Genomic DNA, 14,874 nt, shown 5'->3' with positions numbered 1-14,874 from the left:
CTTGAAGCATCATTTTAAATTTTCACTGGAAAGTTGATGTGGCCTGCAGTAGAATGTCCAAACTGCAGTTGTTCTGCCTTGGTCCAGTATAAATTCAGAGTGCTACTTACTGAAAGACTTATTGCAGTTCCCTAATTCACTCAGCCTTCCTTGGCATGGCCTCAGCTGAATGCAGACTTGCCTATTTTGGGAATGATTTTGAGTTGCAGCATGAGTTGTTTTTCATAGCACAGTGCTGCTAATTTCACAAGTAATTCAGGTTCTCCAGGTGCATTCAGGACCCAGTTGGGGCAGATATTGTGAAAATACTAAAATGGATCTTCTGGCTGCAGACAAGTATTAAAGACTGGTTTTCCTCTGTTTTTTGAGTCTTATCTAAAGGTATTTAGGGTTACTAGGATGCTTTGTTGTGCAGGTGTGTGGATTTTTTTTGTTTTTTTGGTGTTTTTTTTATACTCCATTGTGATTTCAGTGGAGGCACACTTAGAGCTTTGTAGATGCACATGGAGACAAATGGACTATACTTAGATTYTACTTAGTCCTGGGATTACCTCGAATGTTCTAGGACTCTGTCCTAACAGAGCAGGAAGACACAAGTCACAAGTCACGTTCTTAATATTTTCAGTGACTCACAGTTAATACCACAGAAATAGCCTTGTGGTCCTGAACTCGCATACTACTGAGCAATGCCAATGCTATCAGATAGTATGAATTTGCTCTCTGACTGATGCAATGTTTTGGAGGGACTTCATCCTGTGGCAAAAGCTGCAGCACAAGATGGTGCTGTGCCTTCTAGCAAAACTACTTCCCTCACTTCTTTTAATTAACTCTAGTGTGTACAACCAAGTGCTCTGCTCCAGCACTTTGCTGGGAAGACAGACTGCCATCAGTCAGGGCAAAGAGAGAATGAAGTGGGGCCAGGCCACACCATACAGGCAGTCATAAAGAGTCTGTAAGACATACCTTGAGGTCAATACATCATAATACGTGTGGGATTTGGCAGGATGTAGCTTTAGGACCGTAGTACTTATGAAGCAATAGTTTATCATCCACTACTTTCACAGGCCTCTTAATCTGACGGAGCTTTTTYTATCTGATGTTGACCCTGTCACTGTAGAAAAGAAATGTGTGCATGTGCTGATACCTGGTCACCTAGGAGCCCTGGAGCTGCATGGAGATGCTTAGCTTTTACTGCAGTATGAATAATATCGAAAGATCAAATCTAGTCCCATTACCTGAATTATTTGACCTGCTGAGCAGACTCTCTAAAGGACTGACATCGCTAGGGAGAGAGGCTAGTGAGAAAGCAAGGATAAGGAGATTAGAGATTTCCTCAATCCTCTAAAAAGGTGTTCTTGCTCACATCACACATGCTTTTACTGGGTCAATTCCAAGGTTTTAGACATCAAAGATGGCCAAGAATCTTGTCTTCTATGCAACTCCCTTGTGAATAAACCACTCCTGCTACAGTGGAGGGAAAGGCCCAGATATTCCTAAAGGCAGGGGCTGAGCTTACATGCTGAGTTAAGTTGGCAGGCTTAGCAGTGGTGACACACAGAAAACGCTGAATAGTCCAACAACAGAAAGCACAGAGATTTTTGTTTCCTGACATACAAAACAAGTCACACATTGTGTATGCTGTAAACAGCTGTGGGACACAGCCTTTGCGTTATTTTACACCTTACTGACCACTTTCTTCCTATGCATTCCTCCTCTTTCTCCTCTTTGTCTCTTTTACCAATATTTCATTCTTTTTTTCTGTTTGTATTAGTGTCCATACCTACAATCCAGTATACCAAAAATGATAATAAAAGAGGTCAATCCTTCTAGTTAATTCAACGTCACATGCGGTTATAAGGTGATATTTTGTGTAGATCCCCTTTCCATAGGATTTGATCCTTTATTTACTCAGATATTGCTCAGTCTCAGTATTATCCAGACTCCCCTGTTTGACTAACCTTCTTGTCTGCTGTCCTAGTCCAGTGTCACATGATGTGTTTCCTGTTTCCTCCCTTGCACATTCCTTGTCTTCAGTGCAACAAGCTGCCATTTCCGTGCTGCTGTACATCATCAGTTTGCTTGTCCTCAGTTGTTCTAAATCCGTGCTGGTGGGAACTGACTGCAGCTCCCACTTACAATCCTGGAGGGTGTTGATTCAATAGGGTTGGGCGTCAGCTTTTCTAAAAACAAGCTGGGTGGTGGTTGAGAACCAGTTGGGTGGCGATAGGCCAGAGGACAGCACCTGCTGTTCCCCACTCCCTTGTCAGTATGCCCACGGGCTTGGCTCAAGCATACACCAAAACCTCCGGTCAAATAACAAGGATTGCTGGAACAGCAACTCTCTGTTTCAGGGAAAACATCCCTCAGGGTTATGCAGCTAACAACTGTTCCGTTTCCATCAAAGGTGTTGGAGGGAGTGGGAGGAAAAAATAACCCACAATATTACAGTCTTATCAGCGTCACTTTGCAGTTTGGCAATGTGTTTCTCTGCAGGTGCCAGGTGTGCACTCCTCTCGTGTGAAGGAGAGGTTACTTAGCTGGGGCTTCTGAGTGCCTCCTCACAGGCTGTACAGCTTGAGTTCAAAATACAAAAAGTTTATTTTAGGTTGTTTTCCCCAACACCTGCTTTCTTCCACCCAGGGTCTCTGAGTGCAAGGAACCTCTTCACTCTTCCTGCAACCTGTAGTTCTGCCCCTTTCTCCATGATCTATTCAATGTGAAATATGCAGAATATAACAATAGTAAGGGGGAAATCAGAGATATATCTTTGTGGCTTTGAGACTTTGTTTTCACTTCCTTCTGAGAGAATAACAAATAGTGATTCTAAGGAAGCTGAATTCAAATTGTTACCTGCACATGGATGCCCAAAGAATTCTCTTTTCAGTAGTGCTGGGAACTGCTGTTGGCGCTGTTAGCAAGCAGATTCTGTGATGCTGTGTCAGCCGTGCTCGGGGGGATGTGCCATCCTGCGTCTCAGAGCTTGCTAGCAAGGGTCTATAAGCTGCATCAGAAAGTTTCAATCCGTGTTCCTTACCCTTCTAAGCCAGTGTTGCGTTGTCCTAAGGTCAGAGCCCTCCTTTGAAGTGAGTGAACCATTTAGCTTCCTTTTGTATGGAGGCTGGGCCCCTGGCTGTGCAGTAGGCATAGGAATGGCCGTCTTTTCTCCTGATATGCCTTCTCCAGCTCAGCTCAGTTGTGACCACTGAGACCTCACAACTTCTAGGAGTCCTGCTGGGTGAGACTCCATGTGCCTGACACCAGATGGGGAAAGGGGCAAGGGAGAGTGGCTCCTGCTGACTGTGGGTCACATAGCTCCATTTGAAAGTCTGCCCCCCTTTTCTAGGGCTGCAGCGCAGTGGAGACATCTCTTACACTTAARCTACCCTACGGGCACAGCTTGACTCGCGGATCAGGCTGACTACTGGTCCCTTAGTGAGATGCGTGGGGAGGGATTCTTCCACCCAGAATGCAGGCAGGTTAGGGACAGTTTGCATCAGAGAGTTGAAACCTCACAGTGGGTGATGCAAGTGAAAGGTTTGGCTTTTCACACTTGTCCAGAATGATTGAAGAGTAGGAGTATTGGAGAAGAGGGGGCAGATGGCAGTCACAGCAGGACTGGCAGGGGAAGTGGCAGAGTGCTATAAGAAAGAAAAGTAAATGTTCTTATAAACAGAACCAGCTGCCGAGCTGTACTGGGGTTTACAAGGCCATTTATTTTTGAAGTAGTCTTCAGCTGACCAAGCTTGCATTTGTGAGAATCTTTGTGGCTGGTCAAAGTGCCATTAGTGTTAGTATGAATAAATGTTTACAAGAATGGTTGCACTAGAAGTGCTCTTTCAGCCATTCTGAAAAGTTGTGTTTTTAATTATTCATACAATAGATTAATCTGATGCTCACAGGTGGCCCTGGATAACCGGCAGGCAAGAAAGCTGAATGGTGTGCTACTGATTTATGCAGCATAGGCCATCAATCAGGGACTGGAAACACCATCAGGTGACCATTCAGAGAAACAATGGAGCAAAATCTCTCCAATTTTAAATGTCTCCATTTCAACTCCAAACCTTTCATTTAATCTCCTTTTTCATACGCTCTACCCATCCCTACCCTTGTTTGCTAGCCATTAAAATTCCTCGTATAATGCTTTTCTTCATCTAGCGGAGACTTCTTGGAGTAAAATATATGTGGGGAGAAGAGAAAAGGAAGAAAGAGAGTAGGAATACAGCTGTCTGTGGTGGGAAAAGAGGTGCATAATTAATTTTCTGGCTGCGGAGATTTCATGTCTTACATAAAAGTTCCTGGGAGCTGAAGAATTCAGTCATTGTTTCATGGGAAGTTTTTTTTTTCTCCTCTATGCTGAGTTATAGGTCATTCTTTTCTTCCATTGCCCTAGGCTCCAGTCCAGAACACGCTGCAGTGTGTGGCAGCAAAGTCAGTAGGGCTGCAGGGCTGCTCATGGGATTAAGAATTCTCCTGGAACAAACCTTGATCTTCTTGGTGTGATTGGAGTTTAAAGGTCTCACCTGAGCATCGTGAAAGCCAGCAGGACTATTTCTGCTGTTTTCAGCAGCCTTTGGATTRTGCCATTATAGAGGGTCCTTGCTGTTTAGCTGGTGATCTCAAGTACGCATGTGAAGGGGTTTCCCCGTTTCAGTTAGTAGTTCCCAGATTCACTGTAGACTAGGCAATCAGCAAGACTGTAATGCCTGCATAGTGCTTTCAGTGAATAGTTAGATGATAAACTGCATGTTGGTCCTTGGACCGACTGGTGTGAGGGTTCAGAAATTTGGAAACTGTTGGTYTAGATCTAGTTTGAAGTGGTGTGGTCTCAGGGATCTGTGCAAGTGAGGAAAAGGCACAAGCAGTGGCGATTGCTTCTTTGCTCACAGACTTCTCAGCCTGTCTTTGTGTTTGCACTTCTAGCTAATGAATACCAACCCTTTGTTCGTATGGCTATTAGTTAATATTGTCAGCTGAATGTCTTGAAGTGATGTAAGTAGGCAGCCCCTTGATAGGCTAGTATATTAGTAGATTTCTGTTCATAAATAGAGTATTAACGTATTGCTGCAGAGTGGAAATTCCTGGTCTGCTGCTACATTTTTGGCTTCACTTCATTATGAGTGACTCCTTTTAGATGTTAAGGAAATATTAGGCTCCAAAGTCTGACAAAGCTGAGTGTTAAGATAGTGCATTTCAGTTATGTCTGCAATACTTGCGTTTAAAACATCTGGATCCCAGACAAAACCACGCCTTCTCAAAACAAAATAACCCTATCCCCAGAAATGAATTGCCTTGTAACAAAAGTTTCCAAAAGTAGGGTTTTTCAGATAGCGTAATGCTGTCTGACTCTTAATCAGAGGTGACCGTTGATTATGGCTGACAGGATCTGCAGACTATCTTGTACACAAATGAGGCCTTCCTGTAGGCTCTGTATCTGTCAAGCGTTAGCTGCAGCTTTCATCTGCACCTGTGTGATTTAGACCCTTCCAGATATTTAAAGCCTACAGGTCTTATTTTTTTCTACTTACAGAGAGTGAGCAATGTTAATGAGAGTTTAAGTTAGAAATGAGAAGTCTATTCTATAATAGAAGAATTAACTTAATTTGGGTTAGAAATTGTAATTCAAGGTGATTTTAAAGGTGCTGAAGCTTATATTTTTATTAGGCTTAGGTCTGTCTGCTCAGTTGGAAAGGAAGATTGGGGGAACAACAGTCTGTTCTGTAGTAGGAGAGACAGACTTAATATATTTTGCCATTTTGGAGGCCCATTCTAAGATGTGGCAAATGCTTTTTGTTCCCATTAAGATTTGTGGTGCAAAGTGCTATGTACCTCTAACAGCATTGTATCCTTGCAAAAGATATGAAATATAGCACCAGCTATAAAGGTCATACAGTATTTTGGATCTGAATTTGGGTCCTGAATTTGCTGCCTCCTTCCTGTGACAGCAGAACTGCAGGTGACAGCTGAATTCAGCTTACAGTGAGGTTTTACTCTTTTAACGTTTTAAAAGGAAGTAAATTTTGCTAAGGTTTAAAAACATTGTATAGCAAAACCAGACAGTTGCAAATTCAAAGGAAGACATCTGTTAGACCTGTCAATGTACTGCCAGGATGGTATATAAGTAGTTAGTTGGTCCAACATGTGTATTTAAGATTGCATGATTGGGAGGGAAGATAAAGGGTCCTTCATTCACCTTAAACATCTGGAAATGGTTTGGGGTGTATGGCTAAACAAAAAGAAAACTTCTGAAAACCGTATGGGAACTAAGGTCTGATAATCTGGCCCTCTGTGTCCTCCCTTCTGTGAAAGTTTAGTGTGAAAGCCCTTTTATGAATGGCTCACTTACAGACAAGTATAACGGAGTTAACATTATTGAAGCAAGTATAGTGGAAATGCCTGTAATTCTCATCCTACCTTCTTTTGCAGCTGGAGGAAGGAGAACACTTTGCTAAAATGGTGATAGACCTGGGCGAGGATGCTGGAGAGTCCCTAGCAAAGGGTTACCTGGCACTGGGCCTGACATACAGTCTTCAGGCTACTGATGGTGAGTTACTGTGTTTATCAAATATGTTGTAGAAAGCATTTGTATTGAAGCAATGGAAATTTATTAGAAACTTCTATCAGTGACTGGGCAAGGAAAATAATCAGATTGCAAGGCAAATGGGGACTATTCACTTTCTTTCAGAAAACCATCTTCCTTAGTAATAAAAGTGAAGTCTTTACGTAAAGTGAAAGCCCAAATCTCTTCTTAGGAAATGTTAGTCTTACTATAGCCAGCTGTTCTTCGTATGCTTTACTTGAATGTTTTTAACATGTTTCTTTCACTTACCTACACAACTGTAAGTCGAACTTTCCATCTGTTTTTGTATTTTTGTTACCCACTCATAAATCACATAAGGAAATACAATCCAAGAACTGGAGTCAGATATGCCTGACTTCAGTTCTTGGCGTGATACTGATTCCCCACAGAGATCTAACCTCTCTGTGATGCAGTTTCTTTCTCTGCTTAGAAATAAACAAGATAAAAATATCTACCCCACTGGTACCCATGGATGTTGACTACATACAGACCGCTGAATGTAAAAATTATTTTTTTTAATGCTGACTGCTTGGGTTTTGAGCAACTGGACAATGGGTTCCTGCAGATTTGGTGTCTGGTAGCCCAAAGGTCTTGAAGTCCCAGTGTTTGGGAGAGTTCTAGATCTGGCTTTCATCAAGCTCACAGCTGACAACAGCCTTTATTTTCTCTGTGACTCTAAAACAGGCCTTCTAACATAATTTCTTTGAACAATGGCTGAACTAGTTTGTTCCTGATCAGTTTGGCAGTCCTTCCCCTGTGCAAAGCAATGGTTTCTCTGTCAAGTGTTTCCCACAGAAACAAACCAACTTCTTCCAGCTAATGAGCCTGAAACAAAGCTAAAGTGACGACTTGCATGGTATCATGGAAGTACACTGGCCTTGCAAGTTACAGCAAACATCTGCAAGGCATGTATTTGAGAAAGTGGCTTGTGCTCTTCAGTAGTGCAAGTCACTGTATTTTTTCAGCCAGGCAGCTCTCTTTAATTCTCTATTTCACTGCCTCAGAATAGTTCCCCATAGGAAGTTCACATCAAGAAATGCATGTCCTTCCTAGCCTGGACTTTTTTTTTTTTTTTTCATATTCATTAAACACTGAGTTCTGCTTAACAGCTTAGTTCCTTAGGGCATTTTGCCTAGATTTTGTTTAAATTTTCTCTAAAGCTGTACAAAATCCCAGAGACTATTTTCAGAGATAGAAGGTTTTGTGTGTTAACCCCATTACAAATTATTTATTGTCCCTTGTAGGAAAATTTTTTTGGAGGGTTTCTAAAGAATGGAGTTGTAGAGGTATGTATTGTACTCTGGATCTCTAAGCACTTTGGCCAAGCAAAATGAGAGTCATAAACTTTTTTTCTTCTGGAAGAAAGAGTTTTCAAGAGATTGGTTGGATGTCATAAGAAGTGGTCTTTTTAATATGAAGTACCCAGCCTTCACAATAATTGCCTTGGATTTTTATCCAGATTAGTATCTGATTTATGTTGTGAAACAGTGGAATATCTGCTTCCTCTTTTTCCTATTGCTAGGCTTTGATTCAATATGTCCAGTCACTCAATTATTTAAGGAAAACCTAAAAAGTTTGTTTCCATCTTTCAAGTATATTTTAATAAAATAGATTAAGTCCTTCAAAAGCTTACTTGTGATGCTCATGAACGTGGAACAGCATTTTTGCCAGAGAGCATTTCACCAAATTTGCACTTACAAGATATTTTCATTAGTGTTGTTTAAAAGAAGTAGCTTATCACAGTAAAGAAGTGGGAGTTGAACATGTTGAAAGGAAGRTGGCAAAACCCTATGTAATTCTACTTCATATTGTCAATATTATTTATACAAGTTTATTGTTACATATGCAGACACACAATCAGAAATCTATTTATATATGTAATTTCCATAACTTTACATTTAAACTGATTTTGAGCGAGTCAGCATTTTTAGTGGTACTTATTTGTTTCAGTCATTTGACCAGTCTTCTTATAAAACTTATAAAAATATGTCAAGAGGCCTTTCAACTAAGGTTGTGCTTTCTCTTTTTAATATGTACTTTGAGTAAATATCTAGCATCATCCTGTGTGATAAAGGCATTGAAGTGTTGTATTAAAGTCTTTCCCTTGTGACCACTTTTTAGCAAGTGCTTTCTGCAAGATTCAGAAGAGAAAATCCTACTGAAGGACAATTTAAAGAACTTGTGGGTGCATTTGATTAAAAAAAAAAAAAAACCCTCTTTACAACTGTTGGATTTATTCCTGGATGAAATAAGATTGCTTGAGACATGTTCTGTGTACTGATATGTAGCTTCCTTATTGTCAGTCGATGTCTACTTACATGTTTCTTGAAACAAGTCTTGCTGAAATAGCTGAAAGATGTGTCTTCAGATACTTCTGCTTTACTCCTAGAAGCAAAAATCTCATGTTGGTTCAGAATGTCCATCTMTTGCTGTGCTAGATTTTCTGGACATGTCCCAAACCTGTTCCCAATGGGACAATGCAATGTGAAACCTTTCTTTTCTTCTTGTAGTTCCAATTTTGACACAAGCTGTATTGACATCTTTGCCTCCCTTAGGTGTCATGAAGACAGGGGAAGGTGAGATGAATTTAACAAAGGCTAAAGAGGAAAGACCAGATTCAGACTGCATTGTGAAATACAAGTGCTCTTCTTGTCTAACATCACCACCTCTCATCTAAATGTTAAATCTTTGTAGGTGTAATAGACCCTCATATTCTTTACAGAGGTGAGAGAGAGTGAGTACGCTTCATCTCTGTTTTGATTCAGACCATTGGTATACGAGAACAGATCAGAAACAGAACTGGAAACTTTTTCTAACAGTTCTTGTAGATTTTATATGTGATCAATATACTGAGATCACCAGTTAATGTTACAAAAACTGTAGATGTAGCTCATTAGTGAACAAATCCATCATTTTTGCATCTGGAGATCAGCAGTCAACACGTGCAATTTCTAGTTGTAATTCAGGGTGCGAAACTGTAGGGCTGTAGTATTAGTCCTCTTAACTCAGGGCAATGGTTTTGAAACCCATTGTTAGGAGCTAAAGGGTACGTGTACATTAGTATTTTAGTTTGAATCAGGAATGTACTTTTGAAGCTCATTTCTCCATCTTCCCCACTTACTATGTTGTGATTCACATCACGGAACAGTCTGGAGTACATAAACTGAATTGTTTTTCATAACACTAAACCAGATGATGTGCTGCAAAGATACCCCTGATGTTCTGTAGCTGCTAAGAGGTATTCGGACCATGGGACAAGACTAGAACTAGTCTGAATTCACCCCTGTTCACATGTATGTAGTACTGATGCTGGTCCACAGCATTAACTGTTTCACTTCATGCATTAACTCCTACTGTGCTACAGTACTGACTGACACAAAGCTTACCTCCCTCTGTTTTCAAATATGACTTTAGGGCTTTGGGTTTTTTTGTACAAAAATATTGTTGAAAATTCTGTTGAATTTTGGTAAGGCTTAAGGTCCTTTAAAAACGCAGAGTGCTTTAGAAAATAAATCTTGGGCTCCAAAGGTGACATTTGCAGAAATACTGTGTTTTATAGAAGTATCAGCTGATGTTTCAGAAACTTTAACTCCCCCGTGCTCTCTGCCTTACTCGGCTCAGACTCTGCTGCACAGGTTATTTTAATCTAAGTAATAAGCAGTCATACTGCCTTTTAGTTGGTAGAATTGCAGTAGCCATGTTTATAGTAGGTAAAGAATTTGTTAGCGCTGTCAACCTCAGAGAAGGGAGTACAACTTTGGAAGTTTAGTCAGATTTTTACTAAACCTGCCTGATTCTGTCTCCTTAGTGCAAGCTTTTCTTTGTCTGAAGTGAAAGCTTCTCAGTGATATAAGCAACTACTTAGGAAAAAAAAATCTCATTCTGGTGGGGAGAGAGAAAGARCATGTGGGGAGGTGGAGGGAAGGAGGAATTGGCACAAGGTTTTATAAAGCAGAACACAAATACTAAACAAAATGAGTCATATCATTGCTATATTTATTCCTCAAACATATACATGTGTTACCTATGATAGAGACTTAGCAATTCTCAGGAGAAGAAAGCAGGGGGAAGAACCCGAATGACTGCAATAAATACAACTCCAGTCTATTAACTAGTTCGACTTACTACTCTTGATACACTTACAGATATACTCATTTTTTATTTGTTCACTTTCTTAGCACTTAACTTTTACAAAATTTCTGCCAAGCTAATCTAAGCGTGCTAAAAATGCACTCAGCTGTTGTTGAGCTAGATGTGCAAGGGTGCAGAGTTCTTCAAAAATGACATTCCTAATTCAGCTACCCTGTCTTTCAGCATTTCATTTTAGCACTTTTTTGCCATGTTGAGGCAATGAACCATGACACAGCCTCTCTTGCAGTCATAGATTTTGTATAGAAATATAGATTTTCCATTTTAAAATAGAGGGGAGAACTTAAGGATTACTCTCCATGAGCTACCTCTTCCCCTGTTCTATTTATGGCTTTGTACTTGGAATCTATCATGAAGACTGTGGCAGAAAATTACAAGAGGTCCTCTGAAACACATTTTGATCTCTCTCTCTTGCTCTCTCTTTTTTTTTTTTTCTTTAATTACAATCAAATCATGCATTCACTGAACCTTCTCAGTCATCTCCTTAGCCTGCAATCTCTTTAATTCTCTCCCAAAATCACATCTCATTGGGGTTTTTTTGTTTTTTTTTCCAATTTATCTCTTTTAGCTGGAAGGCCCTTACTGTACAAATGGCATGGTTAATTTGGAGCATAAGTCCCCAGTATTGTCAACTCAAATTTTAACATATTTATCCAAGTCAGATGCAAATCTAGAGACAGCTGGCAAGATTTCCCACCTAGCTGCAGCTGAAGATGTGGTTCATATTGTCCATAAGAGGTGGGACTCACTTGTTGTTTCCCAGTCATGTGGAGGCAAAGTTGACTGTAATCGTAGAATAATCACTGTCATTTCCACAACATATTTTGTGCTGTTACTCTCTGACTGCAAGTTGAACAGCCATCAGTCAGAACTCTTACTGGGCTGAAAGTTGTCYTAGCTTTTCCTTTTTGCACAGGGACAGTGGGGAGACAGTAAAATCTCTTTCTGTCTTCCTCATTGTGTGGCATCTCCAAAACTGTTCTGTAACTTACATAAGGAATCTTGTAGTTCGTGTAAGATCAAAATCTGACATATTTCTCTGGATGAATGTTTATAGCTATGATCAAATCCTTTCCAATGTCTCCTCAAGCATTTTTATGTGAATGTCTATCTCGATTATTTTAATTTTTTCTGTAAGTTTTCCTCCTCTGATACTTCTTTTCAGTATTTGGCAGTGGACCTGAAGATTCAATTTAAGGCTACTGAGAGTGAAGTGCTACCAGCTACTTCTTTAAATGCTGCATTTTGCATGAAAGCCCATATTTTCAAATTTATTCTTTAAACTGCCTTTTTTTTTTTTTTTTTNTTTTTTTTTTTTTTTTTTTTTTGCTTGCTTGCTTTTTACTATTTAGGATGGACTTTATGGCATAAGCAATTTTTGATCTTTGTGTTTCGGGAAATTATGAATATTGCTATTCCTCCCAAATGAAACTGGTGTTTTGAAAAGTTATTGGAAGGCTTAGCGATAAAAAAGGACTGATCACTTTGGCAAAAATAAATTAATTTCAAAGTTTCACTCACTACTGTGTTGGAAAATCCAAAGAAACTGATTCTGTGTATGACTTTTCCAGAAGGATACATCTCCGTCTTCTCAATAAATTATAAGAATGCTTGAATTTTACCAGGTTTTGTTGCTTTAGTATATACTACTCAGTCACTTTGTTTTCTGGGGCTTCCATTTACTTGAGACATGAAGTGAAATAAATTCATTGGTGGATGTTCTCTGGTGGTTTATCTACTCATTGCTTCTTTGTACTATTGATCAGTAGCTCTCAAATTTGGGATAGGGAGAACAAGAAACAACTGCTATGTAAAATCTGAAAACTAAGAAACAGAAGGAGCTAGCCCATGTACTTCTGAACAGTATTGGTAGCTTTCCAGAATATTTTAGAGCTGAGAAAAACATGCTCCTTGAAGCTCTTCCTCTATTTTCCTTGCTCTTAATGATGGTATCTTATGACACCCCTGTGCTGGCATATCAAGAGTTTGATGTGTCTTCTCATCAAGACTTTATGGTTTTGGCTAGGAATTATTTCACGTATTAAGAAGTGAGCCTAGTTGGCAGGATCCTTAGTTAAGGAATAGGAGATAGCAAAGCAGGCATTAGTGGCTAATGCTACACCTGAACCAGCCTAAAAGTTTGCTGTTATCTTAACAGAGGTGCTGTGTTGCAACAGGGTTTGCCATAGAGCGGTAAATTTGTCCCTCTTCAACCTGCTACACACTCCCACATGAAGATAGTGGTGGAGACAGCCTGTATCTGAGTCAGAATACACTGCTGGTTGCTGCCTTTAGCACATATACCAACTTGGCAGAGAGATTGTTATGTTCTTAGTGTATCCCCTTCTCTTCCCAGGCCCCTTCAGTGGCATATGTTAATAAAAAGATTTCAGCACATCAGGAAAGAGAATCAAGAGTTTTTAATAAGAAAAATAAAATTACTTGAACAATTGCAATAAAATATTGTTTTTGTGCTGTTTGGCATGTTTTCCAGCCGTGAATATAAATACCACCAGATTTCTCCTGTTTTTATGAGCCCTGTTTGAAATGTTCTGCAGATGCGTAACTATTTTTTAATCTGAAACATTGAATTCAACTCTTAAATGACATTGAGTCTTGTCCTACAGCTACCCTGAAGGGCACTCAGGATGAATTAAACAAGAAAGCACTTCAGACTTTGGAGAGGTGAGTAGAAATCTTGCTGATACTTGCATTATTTATTTCTTTGGGTGAATCCAGGGTATTTATTTTCTAAATGTTTTATTTTCTGCACAAGCTTTCCTGCCTAAAATTTTAAAAACAGTTCCACAGATTCCAGCAATAGTCTGTCAAAACCATTCAATGGCTTTCATGTCAAAATGCAGTAATTCTTTGGTTTGAATGTCCAAAATAAGTTTTGGAAAGTACCTTATTTTGCTACTAAAGAAACAAAACTTAGCTGCAGTGAGATCTACAGTGCTGGGTGAAGCAGCTCCCCTACAAAGCATCAGCAGGAGAATGTGGACTACTGGTTTTGTTTCCACTCCTGCCTCAAGTAGGCTTGAACCCATATTTCCCTCATAGTGTGAGAATACCTTCACCACCAGGGTGTAGGCTGCTGTGGGGTGAAACAGACTCAGCTTCTCCTTTTGAAGGTATTGTATTTTGCCTCTAGATCAGTGAATCTGCTTTTTTTTTTTTTTTATGCCCTGAGCATTACTCTGTGACCTAGCATCAGTGCGCTTTCCTGGGAGGGGCGGAGGCCTGGGTCCTGATCTCTGTCCTAATGAGTATTTATATGAGCTCTCGTATGAGAAGGGAGCTAGCAGTAAAAGGAGTTACATTCTCTTGTTCTTTGCTGCTCTATGTTGTGAGGAATCTGATCCAGTAGTTATGCCCTGAAAGTATCTGTGAATTGAACTCCTCTGGTATTACAGTTACCTTGAGTAAAACTCCTTAGGTAATGTGAGGTTAAACACCTTGTCTGTGAATTCTGGTGTGTTAGGGAGGCGAGGTGGGAGCTTCCTAACCCTGTTGCGATTAAGTCCCACCAACCAAAACCCACTAGATGTTTGGGCAGTTAACGGTGTAAATGTAGGTGCCTATAGACTTCAGATGGCAACTAAGCAGAAGCTTTGATGGTCTAAGTCTTGGGCTGAGGTATCTAATTCTGTTTTCGGTATAGGCAAAAATGTGTTACCAAAAGTGAAGAAAATTTGAGATCCCTGGTATATCAAAATTTTAAGAAGAAGAATCTGTCATATTCAGTGGCTTTGTACCAATGTAGCAGGTTGAACATGTTACAGATGTGATTCTGGATATCTACCCCATGGGGATCTGAAGGATTAAAATATATATATATACACACACACACACAGTCACTTTTCAGAGCAGGAGTATACTTTAAGTAATGCAAGTTCTTGGAATCCAGTGTGATATGTTCATTACTGCATAATTTCAATGTAATTGCGGTGCTGCATTGCTTTTAGACTATATTTATTTTTATCCTTTGACCTTTCCCACTGTCTGTGACTTGTTTTCTTGGTATCTTAATTCTAGCCAGGAAGAAGGCAAGCTTCTAGTCAAACATTAGGTACTCAAACTTCAGCCAACAGGGATATCATGACACTGAGCTGGTTACTAGTGTCTTCCTATATTGTCTGGGTTTG

At 39.9% G+C, this 14,874-nt stretch overlaps 1 protein-coding gene across 8 annotated transcripts in view; it reads left to right on the top strand.

Annotated features, from left to right (window-relative positions):
* Positions 1–14,874, top strand: part of TTC7A (tetratricopeptide repeat domain 7A) — a 192,874-nt gene that overhangs the window by 70,900 nt on the left and 107,100 nt on the right. For all 8 annotated transcript variants that reach the window (XM_026059482.1, XM_026059485.1, XM_026059481.1 and 5 more), the window contains 2 exons: positions 6,424–6,541; positions 13,354–13,411. In XM_026059482.1, coding sequence (XP_025915267.1) covers positions 6,424–6,541; positions 13,354–13,411 — 176 coding nt within the window. The remainder of the gene's footprint in view (positions 1–6,423; positions 6,542–13,353; positions 13,412–14,874) is intronic.

This window comes from Apteryx rowi, unplaced genomic scaffold (genome assembly GCF_003343035.1).
Source record: "Apteryx rowi isolate R43461 unplaced genomic scaffold, aptRow1 scaffold_158, whole genome shotgun sequence".
Classification (NCBI taxonomy): domain Eukaryota; kingdom Metazoa; phylum Chordata; class Aves; order Apterygiformes; family Apterygidae; genus Apteryx; species Apteryx rowi.
This window is presented reverse-complemented; position numbering and strand designations above follow the sequence as displayed.